Raw genomic sequence first — 20143 nt, forward strand, 5'->3', positions numbered from 1 at the left:
TTTGGATAATTTATTAAAACTCTGAAGTAAAGTCAAAGGATATGATTCCGTGTTTCATGCTAACAAATCTGTCAATATTATCAGAGCTAGTCTTCTGGAACGAATGTACTGTAACATTTGCATTTTTGAACTGTTAAATCTGGAACGGATGTATCAGATTATGTGCTACAGTACCTCTATAAACAGTAAAATCTCTACTGTAAATAATGGTAGAGTACTGTTCATACAGACTCAGATTACTGTGCATTACGGTGACTTTGTGGAGCAAAGTCAGAGGATGCGCGTCCATGAAACACGGCTCCAAGACTCCAAGGTAGGGGGGGAGGGGGGCTCCAGCATGAAATGCGACCCGTCCGCCATTATGCGTATCTTCTGGAGAGAACCTATCATTACCATATCAAATCTCACCCTAATTTGGACTGGTGATTTTCGGTAAGCGGAAGCAGCCGCCCTGAGACAAGAAAGCCGACTTTGTGATCTCTCGCAATTTACCACCTTCTAGCGAAACGATTCTGTCAGCCATTAGGACCATTTCCTGTCGATGAGCAATGATGAGAACCTGTATTCAGTCACAGTAAGGAAGTCACTTAGCAAAATATTGATAGTGGAAAGGATGACAAGAGATGTGTCCAAGAACGGAGAAACCACACACATAAATTGAAAAAAAAAACTTACAGTTACTGTCTGCTTTGTCATTAGATTCCTCAGTGCTTCTTTTAGTTGGAGCTCAGACCTGATGTCCAAAGCAGAAGTTGCTTCATCCATTATCAGTATGGAAGAGTTCTGATAGATTGCCCTGGCAATGGATAACCTGCGGGTAAAAATGTGCACTGCATAAATAAATGGATTTCATGAAATATTAAGACAAACTCAGAAAAAAATCGCTACAAGATAGTGTATGATCACAATGTTCCACTTGTTTCAGCTTGTAATGCAAGTTAAGAAGGTACTTTTAAAAGGGAGTATTTTACCTTTGCTTCTGCCCGCCGCTCAAACTAGAACCTCTCTGTCCTACATTTGAATCATATCCTTCTGGCAGTATCTTAATGAACTCCTCAGCATTGGCAATCTTAGCGGCATACTTAACCCTAGTCATATTAATATCTCCCAAAGGGTCTCTATAAGCAATATTTTCAGCAATTGTCCCAGAAAATAGCATCTATGAAATAAGTATGAAGTGAATAATGCAAGTACACAATGATAGTGGAAAATGTACACAGTCCCGCATGCAAAACATAAAGATCCTTAGAATCAATTTTGTGTTGACTACCAAGCACTACTAAACTAATTTTCCTTTACAAGTGCATAGAAAGGTAAGCAAAATATTGTTAAAACACAGAATGTGATACTATAAACTGCATTTACCAAGATGGAAAACTTGTGAGTTCCATGTCTGAACGTACAATTTATGATCAAGCACTAGAACCACTTAGTATAATGGACCACTGCATCGATTGTGACCCTATAAGACTTTCTTTTTCTTTTTGAACAAGAAGCAGGAGCTCTGCTTATTAACATGATACAATGATCTAACCTAAGATGCCGCCGGCAAGGATACCGTTGTTTAGGTAAAAAGTTTGACTGTCACTACACAGATTTGACACTAGCATAACATCGATCTGATCTACAATCACTCAAACAGTCATTCAAGTTTTTTTTTGGCATATTTGCCACTAGTTGGAGCCTCAACTGCAGATTTGCCATTATAAAAATGTGAACCACAAATTTGCCACTGGTCCGTCCAGATATTGGTTCTGTTTGCCACTGCTTTTGCTAAAGCAGTCATTCAAGTTTTTTTTTGGCATATTTGCCACTAGTTGGAGCCTCAACTGCAGATTTGCCATTATAAAAATGTGAACCACAAATTTGCCACTGGTCCGTCCAGATATTGGTTCTGTTTGCCACTGCTTTTGCTAAAGCGTTAGTTCAGGTTGCTTTTCTTCGCAAAAATAAAACCAAAAATGAAAAAACAAAAACCACATGACGTGGAATGACAAAATCGCCCCTTCTCTCTTCTCCCCTGACCCCTTCGCCTCGCCGATCAGCGCGGCCTCCCGACCCCATGCTCCCAGGCGAGCTAGCCTGCGCAGAGCACCGTCGGCCCCCTTCACCTCGCCAGCAATCGGCAGCCCCTTTCACCTCGCCGATCAGCGTGGCTTCCTGACCCCCTGTGCGCTGTCGGCCCCATTGACCGAGCTCTCCCACCCGCGTCGAGAGCAGCATGGAGGGGTGGCGCATGACCGAGTACGGCCTGGGCGACGGTGGGGTCCCTGCCCTCGTCCGGATGCAAGATGAAGGCGGTAGCTCCCGACGGCGTGGCTACCGACGATGTTGCCGCGTTCCGCGCCCCTCCGTGTGCTCCGGGCGAGGTCATCGTGGTGCGGGCCGCCCTCACAGCGCCCCTTCACGACACCGCCTCTCATCCTCCCCGCTGGCTATCTGCCTCGTATCTACAGCGAGGTTGACCGCACGCTGGGTTCTTCCCTACCGCCGCTGTCGGAGGATGAACTCCTCAAACGGGGATCCTGGGGGACTCCCTTTGAGATTCGGCCGGGGAGATGATTCTGAATCTACCTCGTACGTGAATTAAATGCGAGTATATGAGATGTAGGCGGGACGGATGATCGACTGCTAGTGTGAGTAAATGCTCGAGGGATTTTAGACAGGTTCGGGCCGCACGAAGCGTAATACACTACTCCTGTGTGTATGCTATTAATGCTCTGGGAATGCCTCTCTGTGGATCTCTTGTGTTACAATGTTTTCTGTCTAAGTCTAGAGCTTCGGTCTTCAAGTGCCGATCTCTTTGAGCTTCTCAGACTTGTGCGTCGTATGCTTCTTCACCTCCTTCGCTTGTCTGAGTCTCTGGCCTCTTCTCTTCCGGGGTGCACCTCCTCTTTTATACCGCCGGGGAGGCTTGGCGTGCCCAGAAAGGAGGGCACGAGTTCCCATGAGCCATAAATGGAAAGAAACCATCATGGGGTTGCAGCTTGATGTTACAGGGGTGGCAAATCCGCCCTCGGCCGGTCTTGTCGCTCATTACGCTTACTTTCAGCTGGTGCAGTGGGGGGACCCACCGGGCAGCTACCGAACAACCCCGCGTGCTCGCTCAGTCAGAGCTGGCCTGACACAGCAGGGGGCAGGCGATATGCCTCGAGCCTAGCGACGACATCTCCCAGTCGTTTCCTTAATGGGCCCCGCAGGGTGACGTGCAATGGGACCCGTCGCATTAAATGACCCCACGCCCCTACCAGACAGTGGCAGGGGCTGGCGTACTCAGTACGACAGGCGTGGGGGGAGTGGTTGGAAGTGACAGACCACACTCCCTCTTAAATGCAGCATCGAGCCTTCCACCGATTGACACTTCATCGTAGAGCCCCTGTGGGGTCCACCGGCAAAGGGCTTCTCAGGTCCTCGGGGAACTGTGGGTGCTCGGGGACCACTGTACATGGCCCCGAGCGCCCTCTCCCGGATATGTCTCTGCTCGGATCCTCGGGGAACTGTGGGTGCTCGGGGGACCACTGTTCATGGCCCCAAGCGTCACCTCCCGGAACTTATCTTCTCGGGTACTCGGGGACCACTGTTCATGGTCCCGAGCGCCCTCTTCCGGAACTTGTCTTCTCGGGTCCTCGAGGAACTAGGGTACTCGGGGACTACTGTTCATGGCTCCGAGCGCTCTCTCTCGGAACCGTGACTTCTCGGGTCCTCGGGGAACTTGGGTACTCGGGGGTCACTGTTCATGACCCCGAGCGCCCTCTCCCGGAACTTGACTTCTCGGGTCCTCGGAGAACTCGGGTACTCGGGGACCATTGTTCATGGCCCCGAGCGCCCTCTCCCGGAACTTGACTTCTCGAGCCTCGGGGAGATAGTCCCCGAGGGATGGCGCCATGTGGCATTCTGCTGGCCTCGGGACTCGGGGACCCCTGGTTCCCATGTCACCGACAGCGGCCGAGGGTGGAGACAAGGAGCACCACCAGCGCAATGGCGCGGACAGAGCTCCGGATCTGGAGGAGCGCGTCCAGGTGAGTGTGGGTGGCAGCGCATAGTGTCAGGGAGGAGCATGTCGGGCGGCGTGCCGTCGGTGTGCTGATTGGGAGGAGAGAAAGGGAGGGGGCAGTCGTGGCATGTGAACGACGCTAGTTGCGTCCGTTATTTGGATGGCAGGTTCGAGGGTTCCTAGCAATTCTAGTGGCAAATTTGCAGTTAGCACTTTTATTTTAATGCAAACGTACAATAACGATTCAAATCGATGGCAAAAATGCAAATGGCCCAAAGAATATTGTCATTCTAGCTGTCTCGTGCCCGTGCATTTAGCAAAAGGACCTAATCTGGGAAGGTTACAACATTTGAGGAGATTAGCATAACATCGATCTTATCTACAATCACTCAAACAGTCATTATAGTTAAAAAGAATATTGTTATTCTAGCTACAGTGTTACTGGACATCCGTGTCCTTTTTTTTTTTTGCCAAATGGGACACCTCGAATCCGAGTTCGATTCCGACGCTCATTAAATTTCAAGTTGTATTTCACATGTCTAAATTTTCTTTTCCGAATCCGACACTTCGATCTTAATTGGATTCCGAGTGTCCAATAACATTGTCAAGTTGTCTCGTGCCTGTGCATTTAGTAGGACCTAATCTGGGAAGGTTACAGCATTTGAGGAGATTTGCATAACATCGATCTGATCTACAATCACTCAAACAATCATTATAGTTAAAAAGAATATTGTTATTCTAGTTGCAATGTTACTGGACATCCGTGTCTTTTTTTTTTTTTTTTGCCAAACGGGACACTCGAATCTGAGTTCGATTCTGACACTTATATCAAATTCCGAGTTGTATTTTACATATCTAAATTTTCTTTTCTGAATCCGACACTTAGATCTCAATCGGATTCCAAGTGTCCAGTAACACTGTCAAGCTGTCCCGTGTCTGTGCATTTAGCAGGACCTAATCTGGGAAGGTTACAGCATTTGAGGAGATTAGCATAACATCGATCTTATCTACAATCACTCAAGCAGTGATTATAGTTAAAAAGAATATTGTTATTCTAGCTACAATGTTATTGGACATCCACAATTTTTTTTTTCCAAACGGGACACTCGAACCTGAGTTCGATTCCGACACTTATATCAAATTCCGAGTTGTATTTCACATATCTAAATTTTCTTTTCTGAATCCGACACTTAGATCTCAATCGGATTCCAAGTGTCCAATAACACTGTCAAGTTGTCCCGTGTCTGTGCATTTAGCAGGACCTAATCTGGGAAGGTTACAACATTTGAGAAGATTAGCATAACATAGATCTTATCTACAATCACTCAAACAGTCATTATAGTTAAAAAGAATATTGTTATTCTAGCTACAGTGTTACTGGACATCCGTGTCTATTTTTTTTTTCCAAACGGGACACTCGAATCTGAGTTTGATTCTGACACTCATATCAAATTCCGAGTTGTATTTCACATATCTAAATTTTCTTTTCCAAATCCGACACTTAGATCTCAATCAGATTCCAAGTGTCCAGTGTCTGTGCATTTAGCAGGACCTAATCTGGGAAGGTTACAACATTTGAGGAGGTGAAAATTGAGAGGGGAAATGATGCATACACAAGTACTTACCGCGTCCTGTGAAACAAAAGCAATATGTGTCCTCAAGCATTGCAATTGAATGTCCTGAATATCATGGTCGTCCACAAGTATATACCCTAAAAGGAAAGCAAACCAATTTCCATCCTTTAAGAAACTATGCAGTTTAAATAACCAAAAAAAGGGAATGTGATATCTTGAGCTTAAGCTAAAAGGCACCGACATGTACAAGGACTTCTACAAAATATGTATTGTATTTCATGGTGTTTAGTTCAATACCACTTTGTGGATGATAAAGACGGAGGAGTAATTTGGCAAGAGTAGTTTTGCCTCCACCAGAAGGTCCAACAAAAGCAATAGTTTCTCCCGGTCTGATATGAAGATCCATGCCATCTGCTACTGGAGGCATGCCATCAACATATCTAAATGTAACATCATGGAACTTAATATCTCCCTTAACACATTGTAAGTAAACCGCACTTGGCTTATCCCTCACCTACAAACGCCCAGAAAGCAGGAAGTGACTCGTCACAGACAGAACAAACAAGGTCCTAACATTTTCCTGGATAAGTGTATCGAAACTAAGCACATTCTTGAACAAATTATATTTTCTCAAAAGTGTACTGTTGACTTCATTCCATCAAATCCTTTTCTTTGTGGCCTCAAGCACCTTCTCTGCTAGCAAAAGATAACTAAAAGCCATCCGGTCATCTTATGTAAAGGAAAATACTGAAAGAGGACACGCAGCAATTTTCTTTAAAAGTTTATTAATATACTTATGACTTACCCATTACCCTTCTTGTAGGTTAACCAAAATTAACCGATAAGAAACAAGAAATAGTGGGTACCTCAGGAATGAACCTCATAAGATCAAATATGCGTTCTAACGCAGGTTCGCCTTGCTTATATTCATTGTATGCCTTCCCTAAATCCTATGCATTCGAACAAATTGCAATTAGAACTAAAACTATATTGTTCTTCATGCAAAAAAGTGGTGCATGACCACATGCAAGAAAAGAATAGGAACAAAGGTAAATTTAATGTTATATTTTTTTCTATTTTTTTTTTTAAGTTTGCTTGAATATACAGCGACTGAAACAATAACATAATAGATGTTTCTTCATCTTACAATGCAAGCACCCTTTCATAATCCCTCTTCAGGATAAAAAGTCTAGGGGTGAAGATGCTGAATGCATCAACGGGGAGGAGAAAGGGGATCAGTGTCCATAAGAGGCACTTCAAGTCCATTAATCCATTTTTACAATCCAGAAATTATCTTTATTGGCATAAATAATAGATGGTTTATCTATTTTGTGTTGAAATAGGGTAGTGTAACTTGTCATACAAGGAAAAAGAAAGGGTGAGGAAATAGCATGTACAACAGGAAATTAATTAACGTAAATGGTCAACTGACCTGAATAGGTTCCACAACCAGAGAAAGTGCTGTCAGGAAAGACAGAAAGCTCTCAGCATCAAAGGAGGCGCCTGAAACCAATATTGACCCGGCGCAGAGCACTAGCAGGCCTCCAATGTATGCTGCTCGAACAGCCTGAGGTATAAGAGTCTTCATCTTCTTCTTACCCAAATTATTCTTTAGATTGGCAAGAGCTAGCTTTTGGAATCTCAATATCTCCTTGTGCTCCCCATTGTTTGCCTTCACAGTGAGCATCGACGGAACTACCTAAAAAGGAAAATCATGCAAAGTTGTAAATAACAAACCCTGCATAGCTGTGTGCTTTTTGTAAGCGAGCTAACAACTGCAACAAAACCAGACATCATTGAGATAGGCTGCAAGCATGGCGAGGCTAAGATGCGCCTCCTTGGATATTTGTCGAAGTCTTTTACCAAGACTTAATATGACAAGACTCATACATGGAATTACCTGTTCATACAATGGACAGAGAAAATTAAACATAGTATACATAAAGTGACTATGAAACAACAATATGAACTGTGAGCTTGGGTACCGCTGCTGCAAGCAATGAGAGCAGGGGATTGATTGTCACCATCTGAATACCCATTGTTATCAACTGCAAGCTTGTCGGCACAATGGTCTGCGTCAAAACTAGAAGTGAGAACCCATGCATGGCAGCATACCAATCGTTGGTACAACTGGTGGGAACCGGCATGTTACCATTACAGCAGCAAAAATAAGGTGTGTTATTTCGAGATGTTCTTCCATGATTTTAAAAGAAGTTGACAAGATATGTTGTTTCGAGTTGAAAGTTGTAGAATGTATCAATCAAATTTGGTGCAAATTTGACCCGGAACCAGCCGGTAACATGTAGGGGTCTGGGAAAAACGAAAATCCGGAAAGTTCAAACTTTCAGTCAGTATGTACTAAGGACTGTGACAAAACAAGATTATAAGCAAGGCCTGAAGGCCACATCTTATAAAAAATTATACTAACTGCTCAGCGGACATTTCCACAAACAGCTAACCTACATTTCACGAAATTGATATCCATCAAGCAAGTAAGGAACCTACAAATTTAAGCAGGCATTTCCACTAATGTTTGCTCCTCCACTCAAATGAGTCAATTAACAACAAAACCAAGGAAGCTCTCGCAAAAAAAAAAAAAAAAAACAAAACCAAGGAAGAAATGCAAAGGCTCCAGGAGATCAGGAACCTCACGTTGAGCACAGAGTACACGGCGTCCGCAACATCATCCGCCTCGTCGGTGATCCGGTGCGCGACGTCGCCGGCGGCCACCCCTCCTCTTCCCTCGAAGAACGCGAGGTCGCGGGCCAGCAGCCGCTCGAAGGCGCGTTCCCGCAGCCGCCCCCCTGCCCGCAGCGCCGCCTCCCAGAGCAACGCCTGTTGCGCGTACGCCGCTGCGGCGCGCGCGGAGACGAATGCAGCGAGCGTGAGCCCGCCCCTCGCCACCACCTCAACCGCCGCGCCCCCGCCCGCAATCCCTTCCCCGCAGGCGGCGAGCGCGCGCGGCAGGCGCCCCGCGGCGGGCACCGCGCGCGAGAGGCAGTACACGGCGGCGGCGGCGCACGCCCAGCCCTTCGCTATGGTCTCCCACTCGGCCGCGACGTAGGGGAAGACCTCGGCGAGGGGAGACTGCGGACGCGGCGAGACGGTCGCGGAGGCGCGGACGCGGAGGGCGCGCGCCGCCGCGTGTGTCGGGGCCAGAACTAGAGTCCGCGCGTGGGCTACGCCTCCGCGGCTTCGTGGCGTCAAGGTTAGGGTTTGGGAGGAGATGGTAGGGTGAGGCGGAGCCGTCGCCATGGCGAGAGCTCGCGGTCGCGGCGCCGCGTGGCATGCGGCCATGCGACGCGAAGGTGCGGGGAGAGGACCCGGAAAGGCGGAAGCAGAACGACTCAGTGCCACCACCGTCCATGCCAAGTGGGGCTCGGGAGTTATCTGCGCGCGGAGCACCGTGAAGGCAGTTAGGCTTAGCCGTGACGAGTAGTGCCAAGGGAAAAAAATTTCGGAATTTTCCTTTAAAAAAAGGGACCTACAGTAGGACCGAAAGTACCGATTTTAGGCGATTTTCGTTTTTTCTCGGTCCGAAAAAAACAAACACGTTTAAAAAGATGACCCAAAAATACCCGAAATTTGAACCAAAATTTTTGAACGAAAATCGATCGAAATTTCGGGAATCAACAAAAGAAAATCTACGTCAAACAAAGTTTTATCATTTTTCCCCAAAAACTATCAAATATAACATGAACAAACACATAACAGATTAACAATCTTGTTAAATTACTTCTCTATCATTGAATCTACGGAGTTCACATGCATACAGACAAACAATAGCCCATTGTTCAAGGGTGCCTTGTTCAAGCCTTCAAGGCTCCAGCCTACGCAAGTACGCATAATACGATTAGGCATTCAACCTCCAAATCCCTAAACAATCCATGACTCCATGCAAATACAAGTTACAGGCTTGCAATTTGTGCATATTGCATACATTAGTCTAATAAGGCTTCAAGCCTTCAAATCCCTATCCAGAAGTAAACAAAAGGTCCAATGTCCAAGCAGACAACCATGAACTAGTTAGTCCAATGTCCAAGCGTACATTACTCTAAAGTCTTGATTCTGGATTGGCATGCCAAAAATAGTTTGATCCAGCAGTTTTCTGGTGCTATCCTACTTCTTGATACCTGTAGCATGAATCATTTTCTTTTACAATGAGCACAAATTCAGTTTGGAAAAAAAAAATACAGCAAGAATATGACTTCACCTAGAAGACTTTGTATGTCCAAAGTCCTTTATCTACAGCTCTTACAGGCCGAGTAGCACTGTCCTCACCTAAGGCCATCTCCAACAGCATCTTCATCCCAGTCCTGAGCGGCATCAACGTCGGATGCCGCTCGGCGTCACCCGGGAAACGCCTCCAACGGAGTCGCTATCCACGTCTACAGGGAAGCCGCGGCCGTTTTGCTCACCTCAAAATTGCCGGCGTCGCCGAGCTTCGACATCACTGTTCCTGCGCACGTGGCACCCAACGGCCGCTGCTCCCGCCAACTGGAGGAAGTCCAGAGTCGCGCGGGCAGAGGGGGAAGCGGATGGAGGAGGCCACGGTGGTTGAGGCGCCAGAGGGGGAGGGGCGTCCGTGCACACAGCCGGAGGTGGAGGACCGGGAGTGCATGTAGCCGGAGGGGGAGGCCGCCGGAGGGGGAGGTGCCGGAGGGGAAGGGAGGCGGAGAGAGGTGCGGGGAAGGGGGAGGCTCGGGAGGGGGAGGCGGAGTCACCGGAGGGGGAGGCGGAGGGAAGGGGAGGCACGGGAGGCGAAGGGGGAGGCGCCAGAGGGGAAGGGAGGCCGAGGGAGGGGAGGCCCGGGAGGTGGAGGGAGGCCGAGGGAGGGGGAGGCAGAGTCACCGGAGGTGGAGGACCGGAGGCAGGCGGAGTCACCGGAGGGAGGTGGAGGCTCCGGAGGGGGAGGCGCGGGGAGGGGGAGGGAGGCGGAGGATTGGGAGGCGGAGGGAGGGGGAGGCGGATGGAGGGGGAGGCTCGGGAGGGGGAGGGCACCGAAGAAGAAGAGATAGAGGACGGCGGAAAATATAAGAGAGAAGAGAACGAGGAAGGTAGTTGAAGGAAAATATTATAATATAGGAGAGAGAAGAAGTGGAGTGGGTGTATGGAGTATCTGTTGGAGATGGTTTGAAAAAAAAAGTATTGTAATAGTGATAGTGGATGATATAATAGTATTATAGAGAATGAAATTTTGAGGTAACTGTTGGAGATGGCCTAACACACACATCAATCCACATATAGAATCAGCACATGTACATAAAAAATTGGTTGAGCAATAGCAATCAGCCACACAAACACAAGTAATAAGCCATTCACTTGTTTGCTCTGTTGGTTCACCAAGGGCTTCTCCTTCGCCATCATCTGAGCCGCCATCGCCACAAGCTTTATCCTCATGGACCTCATCATCGCTGGAGTTGATGTCCTCTATTTCAATGTAGTATTGAGTCTCCATGTCACTCTCACTTCCATCATATTCATCCTCCACATCCCTATTCACTTGCTTCCTTGTCCTTTTATTATTTGCACCATCACCTCACTTCCTCTTTCTAGGAAGACTAGCTTCCCTATCTCACATTGTAGCTAACGAGAAGGTTGTCTTCCTCATCAAGAACCGGCTGTGATTCAGACATTGATCCATCGAACCAATCTGTGATTGGGTTATCATGATCAAAGAGTGCAACATCCATCATAGCCCTAACAGAATCTGCAACCTTCTCCTTCTCTTGATGATCAGCTTCTAATCGCTGGATTGCTAGCTTCAAGTTGTAGTGTACAAATACTAACTTGTGAAGTTTTTTATAACTTAACCTGTTTCTAATTTTTGTGTGGACCAAAGAAAATGTGCTCCAATTCCTCTCCCAACCACTTGAAGATACACATTGCGACACAATCCTTAGTGCATACTTGTCGATGTAAAGAATAGTGGGATTCTCTCGCAGGCGGATCCATGTCGGTAAGATATCAGCAGGTGCTGCATGCCATGTTTTGTCCGGAACTGCGGTCCTCCTGCACGACCAGTCAGCAATCGTGCGACCAGCCAGCGACCACGCAACCAGGCTCTTCGACCGAGCTCCGCGACCAGTCCCCAGTCGCAGGAGCAAACCCGCGACCAGTCTCCTCTGATCGTGGGGCAGGTATGTGTCTAAACAATCTAATCACAATAAATATTTTTTCACTTGAGTATTTCCCTTTCCCATGTCCTCTTTCCGGTCATCCACGGCGTGGTCAGCGCAGAGCGGTCGTGACCCATCCCGTAGCATTAAACGCTACGGGACGGCCTGACAGGCGTGGCGGGAGTTCTTTTGCAGATGCGCAGGTGGTGCATGGGGACAGGACAGGGCAGTCTGGGCGACCGGGATGACACAGGCGATGGAGCGATGGGACAGGCTCTGTAGTGCCGTAGAGCAAATAGGATACATCTGCTCTTAGTAATGATGGGCCTAGGTGGGAAGCTCTAGCTAGGCCTGGGTCTATATCTTGACTCACATGTAAATCCTCTCTCCCTCTGATATATAAAGAGAGGAGTATCAAGCTTGTAAAGGGGGTTTTTCGGGCAAAACGAGTAGAAGGATGGGCAAGAATATCATCTGTATCCAACTTAGATCATAAGAAAAGAATACACAGGATATAGGGCTATTACCCTGAGGGGGGCCTGAACCTGGATAAACCTCGGTGTTCTTAAGTTGCACATACACAGCCAGATTCAGCAAACACATTCCGAACAAAAATCACGCACCCACTATCCAATATACCCCAAAATCACTGTTAGAGATTTACCCTCGACAATACTTCTGCAATTCTTTAGTGTCTCCTCCGTAAAGACTCCACCAATTGGCTGCAAGGGGTGAAAATAATGAAAAGTGATGTCTATTGTTTAAAAAATTCAGCACAAAAACATACTTGGGGTTACATTGGGTGAAAGAGCTGCCAACCAAGCCGTGGTAGTGCCAAACATTCCTTTATTAGCTTTGAAAAATTGGAATTAAGTTATAGCTTGAACTGCACTCTCAGGTGAATCTACCACCATTTCTATTGCAATTGCTAGTTCCTTCAAGTACTCCGGGTTGTCAGTAGTGTCAAAGTTATAGTGTCCTTCCAGATCAAGTACACCAGCTACATGGACAAGGAAGAAAAAAACGATATTAGAGTCCATTACAATAGAAAATGATTGCAAAAGTAACATCTTTGCCAACTTAGTACATGCAAGCATTAGAGTGCTTTTTAACATATATGTAACCCTGTTGTCTAGCAGAGAGAAAACATTCTTTAGGATTACCCGTTGCCCACTTATGAGCTTCCAATTCATGCCTAATAGCCATCACCTTTGGTAAGAACTGAAAGTGCATCGAATCCTTATGTGTGATTTAGTAATTAATAATAATACCTATGGACTTACAATAGTGTTGAGTTTGTTAGTAGGTTGTTTCATAGGTAATATATTGAGAGATATGCATGAGCTCTAGGTGAATTGAGAGATTGAAAATGCATCAAGATGAATGAGCTCTAAGTGATGCTCGAGAGATGCATAAGCGATGAATCATGGATTTCATGAGAAATTCCATAAGAACAAAAGAAATACATCGTTGTCATTGAGCTCTTAGTGATGCTCATAAGGAGAAGGAAAAGTTCAATAAGATTGGCAATAAACTTGAATACTAAGTTACTTGTGAAGATCAAGTAACTAAAGGTATGATATTGTCAATAGAGTTTTATGGACTAACCTATGTGTTATGTGCTTAAGAATGAGTGGGGTTAGGTTCTATATGAAGATTGACAATATGCATGAAGGCTAATAAGTTACGTGTGGAGATCAATTAACTTAAGGTACAAAAGTTATCAATTAGGTTTTATGGACTAACCTATTTGTTTTGTGTTTGAGAGTGAGTTAGAGTTAGGATCCATAAGAAGGCATATGTTGAAGTGAAATCATATATGCCAAGAGTGAAGAACAAGAGTGGACTCCATATTTGATAAAGTGAATTCTTGAAGATGTCGAATACAAAGTGGTTTTTTATGGCAAGACAGTGAAGTGCAAGCAAGACTCGGTTGCGATAGACCATTCGGTGGTGAAGGGTAAGCAAATGGCTTAGCGTCGAAGGACTAAGGCGACGGTGAAGAGCGAGTGAAGGCTTTGCGCCAATAGACCGTGTGAGGCCATGAGAAGTTATGAGTGATTCGCATCAATCATATGAAGAATCAAGAAGATATGAAGTGAAGAATATATGAAAGTTGGCAACCCTCAAGGTTTGAATGAAAGAAGCGGTACTTGAAAGTTATTCAAAGGCTCAAAGTGGTTCAAACGAGTTTTATCATTTGAATTTGAGTATAAGTATGCCGTACTATTAAGAGGGATTCAATGTAGAACTAATTGTCGTGTCTCAGTGCTCAAGAGTTTCTAACTAAGCGTAAGTGAGAGTTCTTTTTAGAAATCCCGGTGCGGAAAGTGTGGAAGTGCCCGAATTTAGTTTTAGAGTGTTACTAATTTGATTCAATGTGTTTGAGGTCATGAATTTAGTTGGAATGTATATCCCTCTCAATAAGCTTTCCATAGAGTCCAAAATCGTCGAAATCAGATATCGGGATCAAAAGTTATCATCGTTTTTAGAAGGCTAGCTGTGCTGAACCCGGATAATCCGGGTGAGGTTCCGAGAGGAAGTCTCGATTTGGGGCTATTTAGTTCACTCGGAGTTTCCAGGTGGACCCAGATATTCCGGGTTCCGAAGTCTCTGGGTTGAGTTTCGGTCAGGGTTCTCGATTAAGCATTCTTGTGCCAACCCGGAGTCTCCGGGTTGATCCGGAGACTCTGGGTCAGTAAAAAAAAAAATGTTATAACGGCTAGTTTTTGGGGGTTGGGTATTTATACCCCCTCACCCCCATACTTTGGGGCTGCTGCAAGGGCACGAAAGAAAAACCTTTTAGACAAAAGAACTCCTTCTCACTCCATTTTAATGAGAGATTTGAGAAGAAAAGTGAGTTGGGTTGTGAGATTGGAAGATTGAGTGCAAGTGAGGTAAAATTCATTCTTGAGCACTTGAGTTCATCGGCAAGAAGTTCGTGAAGCATTTGAAGCCTCCTAGCCGGCTAGGTGTTGCCCGGTGAGCTCCCGTGCGTGTGGTGAGCCGCGGGAAAGTTTGTGAAGGTCGATCTCGCCTCCGCAAGGGAAGAGATAAATCTAGTGGATCGAGGAAAGCGGTTGAAAAAGGCATGGCTCGTTGGAGCTTCCTCAACAGAGGCGTAGGATTCATGGTGGTGAATTCGAACTTCGGAAAATAAATCTTTGTGTCTCCACTTCGGTTTGTTTACATTTGAGTTATTGCTTAATATTTGTGCATATCGCTCGATCTACTCGTTTGTGTATTTTTGATTGCAGATTCTCCGTGGATCTACTTGGATTAACCTGGATACTCCGGTGAACAGTATTTTCAGGATTTTTCAATTAATTTTTCTTGCATATCTTTTGCTAGAATTGAATAATTTTTGTCACCTTAGGATTGTAACTTTCACACTTATTTAGGGTGATTGTGCACTAGTTGAGCCTAGCATATTTAGATTTTTCGCTTGTGAAAAATCCGTTAGTTTATATTCCGCTATAAGTTTAGACCAACGGTAAAAGAGGATAAATTTTTGTAAAAACGTCTATTCACCCCCACTCTAGGTGACATCATTGTACTTTTAATTGGTATCAGAGCCAAGTCTCTTTTTTCGAACTTTATCACCTAGAGAGTAAAGATGTCGACTAATGGATTAATGCACATAGATCCACTCATATTAGATGGTTCAAATTACTTTGATTGGAGTACTCGCATGCTTAATATCTTTAGAGCCATAGGTCCTCATATACAGTGAATTGTATATCTGAGCATTTCTCATCCTAGTGATAATCTCCTATCATTTGAAGAGGAAGAGAAATGCGTACATCTCAATGCTCAAGCCACTAATGCTTTATTTACCGCTTTGAGTATAGATGTGGCTGAATCCATCTTGCCGCTTGAAGACGCTCATCTTATTTAGGCAACTATTAAAGAAAGATATGATAAGCCTAAATGTGATGAAGAAGAATTTCTTCCGGAGACGCCATTTGAGGATTGCTCTACTTCATCATCACACCATAAAGAGCATCAAATGATTATCTCATTTGTCCAAGAGGATGTCACTCCGTCATCCACTTCACCAACATTTAACAACGAACAAGGTAATAAAATAGTGAGTGTGATAAGTGAGTGTCTAATCCCTCTTTTGGACTTTAACAACACTTGCAATGAGATTTCTATTTCTACTAGTGTTGTTAACCCTTGCATATCATCTAGTGCAAGAATATCCATTTATCATGATGACATAGTTAATTGTCCTCATTGTAATGAATCATTTCCATTAGTACTTGTGAGACTAACTTTTGAAGGAAATAGAAGTCTATGAGAGACAATGCCTAGGTGGAGAAACTTCCACCTCTCTAAGATGCTCATCTCATCACACTGATTCTCCATTATACCTTATGGAAAAAAGGTAAAAAGAGAGCGATAAGTGAGGTTAATAATGCTAATACTAGTTCTAGTGCTAGTGATAGTGATGAGCTCGGGTTTGATCTTTTGAGAAAAAGGATGTGCCTAAAATGATTAAGCTCTTGCGTATAATAGAAGGTCATGAGAAAAACCTCGAGAGGCAAGAGGAATTCCTCATTGAGAAAATAGAAGAGCTTAAGGTCTTAAATGTTAAATATGAAAAACTTCAAGAATCTCATAATTCTTTATCTAATCTTTATGGGGATATTAAAGTTAAGCATATTTCTTTGATTGATAAATTAGATGCTATGCCTCTAGTGGATTTAGAAAAATCATGTCATAATTGCAATATTTTATCTAAGGACAAATCCACTATTTCTCCTATTGATAATACTTGTGCTATTAACTCTAATTTTTATGTATCATCTTTTGAGAAAGAAAATATTGAGCTAAAAGCTCAACTTGAAGAGCTCATGAGCAAGCATGTGGCTTTGTAAGAAAATCATGATGAGCTTGTATGCTCTCATGAAAATCTTGTGGACTCATATGTCATGCTAGAAATAGCTCATGAAGTTGTGGTAACAACGGTAAAATCTTACCGACCTTACATGTATAAATGCACATACTCACTAGTTTATATTGAATTGCCCTGTGTTAACCCTTATTGCTCTCAAGCAAATATTTCCCCAAGCACTACATGTGACTTGGATCATGTAGGTAAAAATGAGAAGTACAATGATCATGGACTTGAAACAAAATCCAACAAGAAGAATAAGTCCAACAATGCCAAGATCAAGAGGCAAGAATAAAAGAAGATCAAGGCTCCCATCACTTGCTTCAAGTGCAAGAAGGAGAGTCACCATGTGAGAGATTGATCCTTGAAGAAAGAAGAAAAAGACATGAGCAAGAGCTAAGATAAGAAGATACCTCATGTCAAGTGCTTCAAGTGCTCAAGCATAGGATACTATGCCTCTATATGTTCCAATAAGGTTGATAACAAGACCACACTTTCAAACAAGAAAACAAGAAGAAGCAAGAGAAAGTACTATGGATGCAATAAGAAGGAACATGAAATTGCATCATACCTCTACATGAAGAATAAAGGCCTTATGTCATCCAGGAAAAGGTTCACCAGCAAGGAAGCAAGCAAAAGCAAGATGAGAAGCCATCTTGCAAGGACATACACCGCATTTACTACAGTTGTCGGGCCAAGAGACATTTTGGTAAAAATTGCTCCAAGGTTAACATTTCTAAGTCTAACTCTTCCAATAATGATCAATATTTTCTTAGAAAGGCTAAGAGTGGCACTTGTGTTGTTCAGGTGATTAGTTTACCTCATGTTAATATAAGGGCCATTTGGATGCCTAACCCAATATAGTTTGGGTACCATAAAATGTCTAATTTGCTAAATAGGTACTTGGAGATGTATTGAAGACTTGGCTCACTTGAGAAGAATTTTTTTGCACATCTCATATCAAGTCTCTTTTCAAGCTATATTTCTCATCTTTTATGGAAAGGGCGCCAAGTATGAAGATTATTGATTTATTTCAATCTTCAATGACATCTCGGTAACAAGTATCTAACTTGAGCTATCTAGCTACTTAGCTTAGCATAGGTGCTAATGCTCATTTTTTTGTGAGCACTTGAAGGTGGCTAGGTAAAATTTGAGCAAAATTCATACTTAGTGTAATATGATGCTTTTAACGGCTCTCTAGTAGAGCAAGATTTTGTTAATAATATAGGTAATAGATATTTGGTGATGGCTATGGAAAATGAACTCAATCACATCACAAGAAATGAAGTGTGAAGAATCAAGCTCAAGTCAAATAAAGACACACTTCATTCAAATACAAGAGCTTATACCCAATAAAGCTTCTCACATAATAGATTGCTAAGAAAATTCACATCTTGTGGTAATCTACATTATCTCATGGTTGTAAATTTAATTTTGGCACAAGTATTTCAATTGTAAATTCCTTTTGTGCATTAATTCAAAATATATGGTAAACTCCTCTAGATTCTTGAATAAACTAAGTGCATATTACAAATAATTCAAGTACTTAGATGCACATATATATGGGGAGCTCATCCTATATTTTGTGATTTGAGACTAATCTTTCTTCAAGTAAAATTTGTGTCTAGTCTCTTAGGAAAATGGAAGGGATTGGAGACTTGGCTATTTATTTGAAAAATTATCTAATTAATTAAAGAGCCAAGTTTTGTGGAATTATATTTATTATTATCCAATGCCACTCTATGAAGGTAACTCTCTGTTACAATGTTTTTAAATTCATAGTTTATATTCTTGTGATAGATTCTTTGTTGTACACTTTTTTCTGGAATGCTCAGAACCCAGATGTTCCAGGTCAGGCCAGAATGTCCGAGTGCTCCAGAATCCGGAGTATTCGGGTCAGTTCGGAATATCTGAGTTTGACAGAAACTAGAAGCTCCGGGTTGTATCCAAAAGTTCTAGATTCTGGAAGTTTCTAGCTCTTTGCATGTGTAGGTTATGTATCTATGCTTGTTTTAGAGTTTATGCTTATCCTAGCATGTGTAGACTTTATTGCAATCTTGTCATGTCTATTTTATATATCCATACATGTCTTGATTGCTTGCTAAGTGTGCTATGAATTTATTTCTAGTGCATTTAGCTTTTCCTGTCAACTAGTATGTGTAAGTCATATAACTAATATATGTAGGATGCATTGCACTTTCATGTGTTGATTTTGGTTTTGAGCCTTATTTGAGCTTATTCGTCTCATTTAATTTTCTTTGGTTCTTTTGTAGATATTAATGTATTATCATATTATGGCGAAGTATTATACTTTGTGCATCATAAACACCTATAAATTGTGAACATTTGAGCAATACAATTTAGAATTGATATTATTGCTTATCTAGTATCTATGTGGTATGACAAGTTCATATAAAGCTTAATTTTGCAAGAATCCATTAATTGATCCCCACTTGATTCCAAATTGAAACTTGAGATTCTTGGTAATTATTTAGTGATATTTTAATCTCAAGATTTTAATTTAAATTATTTCTTATTTGGGTCAAATAAACTATGGTTTTTATATGTTTACTTGTAGTAGTTGACTTTGTAAAGAATGTGTTTGAAGCAAGATGTTTAATTTATAAAATCTTTCTTCTCATGCTTCTTGAAAGAAAATTGATCCATGCTTTATTGCAGTTACCGACTTGTGAAATCTCCGTATACCATTATTGTTAGTAATACAAGTGGTAATCCTTGTTGATCATCTTTGTTTCAACTTTTGCTTTCAAGTGATTTCTTTCTTTGCAAAAGACCTCATTTAACTCCTATGGTTTTCTCAAGGAAACTTTCTTTTTTGAGTTTTTAGAAGCTTGCTATCTCAATGCTAGTACCATGTTCAATATATTTGCTTGAGATAAGTTTTTGAACATATTTGGAACTTATTCATTTCTCTACATTCCCAAATCTTACTTAGTTCATTTGTTGAACTTTGTGAGTGATCATTTATTGATCTTTTGGTATTAGATGTAATTTGGACATAATTATTGGTATTTTGTCCTTTATTTGGTATCTTCAAGTCTTATATGCTATTTTTGTTCAAATTATATCTTATTGGATCTTGAAAGTGACGAGCATGCTTGTTTGACATAAATATTAAAATCTATAGCATGTTTGTTTTCTTTGATCCTATATTTAGAGTAACCCTCTCTCAAGTGTTTTTATTGTCTAAAAGGTGCATAGAGCTTTCATTTGATTTCAAATGATATATACCTTCATTCGGTATATATTTTCAATTGGTATCTATCTATTAGTATGAACTTGAATTATTATCATTTCCATACCAATTTGCACATATCTATGAGAGAGCATGCTCTATGAGGATGAGTTCACTAACCTCTTCGGACCCAATAAGTTTGGGGACAAAATTGTACTTGAATGAGTTTAGGTACAATGAAAATGCATTGAATGCTTGGATTAACCATAATGAAGGTCATTTTAAGTAGAAGATTATTTCAATTGGAATTCATGAAGATGATCTTTATGTTTCAATTGGTATCTATAAATAAGATCATCT

General features: G+C 42.7%; 1 protein-coding gene across 3 annotated transcripts; it reads right to left on the minus strand.

The window, feature by feature from the left end:
• Positions 1 to 139: 139 nt before the first annotated feature.
• On the minus strand, positions 140 to 8971 carry LOC133887939 (ABC transporter B family member 29, chloroplastic). 3 transcript variants are annotated; one of them, XM_062327964.1, is made up of 10 exons: positions 8221 to 8969; positions 7554 to 7640; positions 7361 to 7468; positions 7001 to 7267; positions 6435 to 6518; positions 5866 to 6082; positions 5620 to 5705; positions 972 to 1159; positions 676 to 811; positions 144 to 559 (listed from the first exon to the last, which is right to left on the minus strand). In XM_062327964.1, exons 1-10 carry the CDS (start codon positions 8863 to 8865, stop codon positions 410 to 412), a joined length of 1968 nt encoding a protein of 655 aa, XP_062183948.1. In that variant the 5' UTR covers positions 8866 to 8969; the 3' UTR covers positions 144 to 409. The 3 variants fall into 3 exon arrangements, with proteins under 3 accessions (XP_062183949.1, XP_062183950.1, XP_062183948.1); XM_062327965.1 differs by lacking the exon at positions 6435 to 6518 and having other exon boundaries at positions 140 to 559; positions 8221 to 8971; XM_062327966.1 differs by lacking the exons at positions 7361 to 7468; positions 7554 to 7640 and having other exon boundaries at positions 143 to 559.
• Positions 8972 to 20143: the final 11172 nt, after the last annotated feature.

Source organism: Phragmites australis, chromosome 13 (assembly GCF_958298935.1).
Source record: "Phragmites australis chromosome 13, lpPhrAust1.1, whole genome shotgun sequence".
In the NCBI taxonomy this organism is placed as follows: Eukaryota; Viridiplantae; Streptophyta; class Magnoliopsida; order Poales; family Poaceae; genus Phragmites; species Phragmites australis.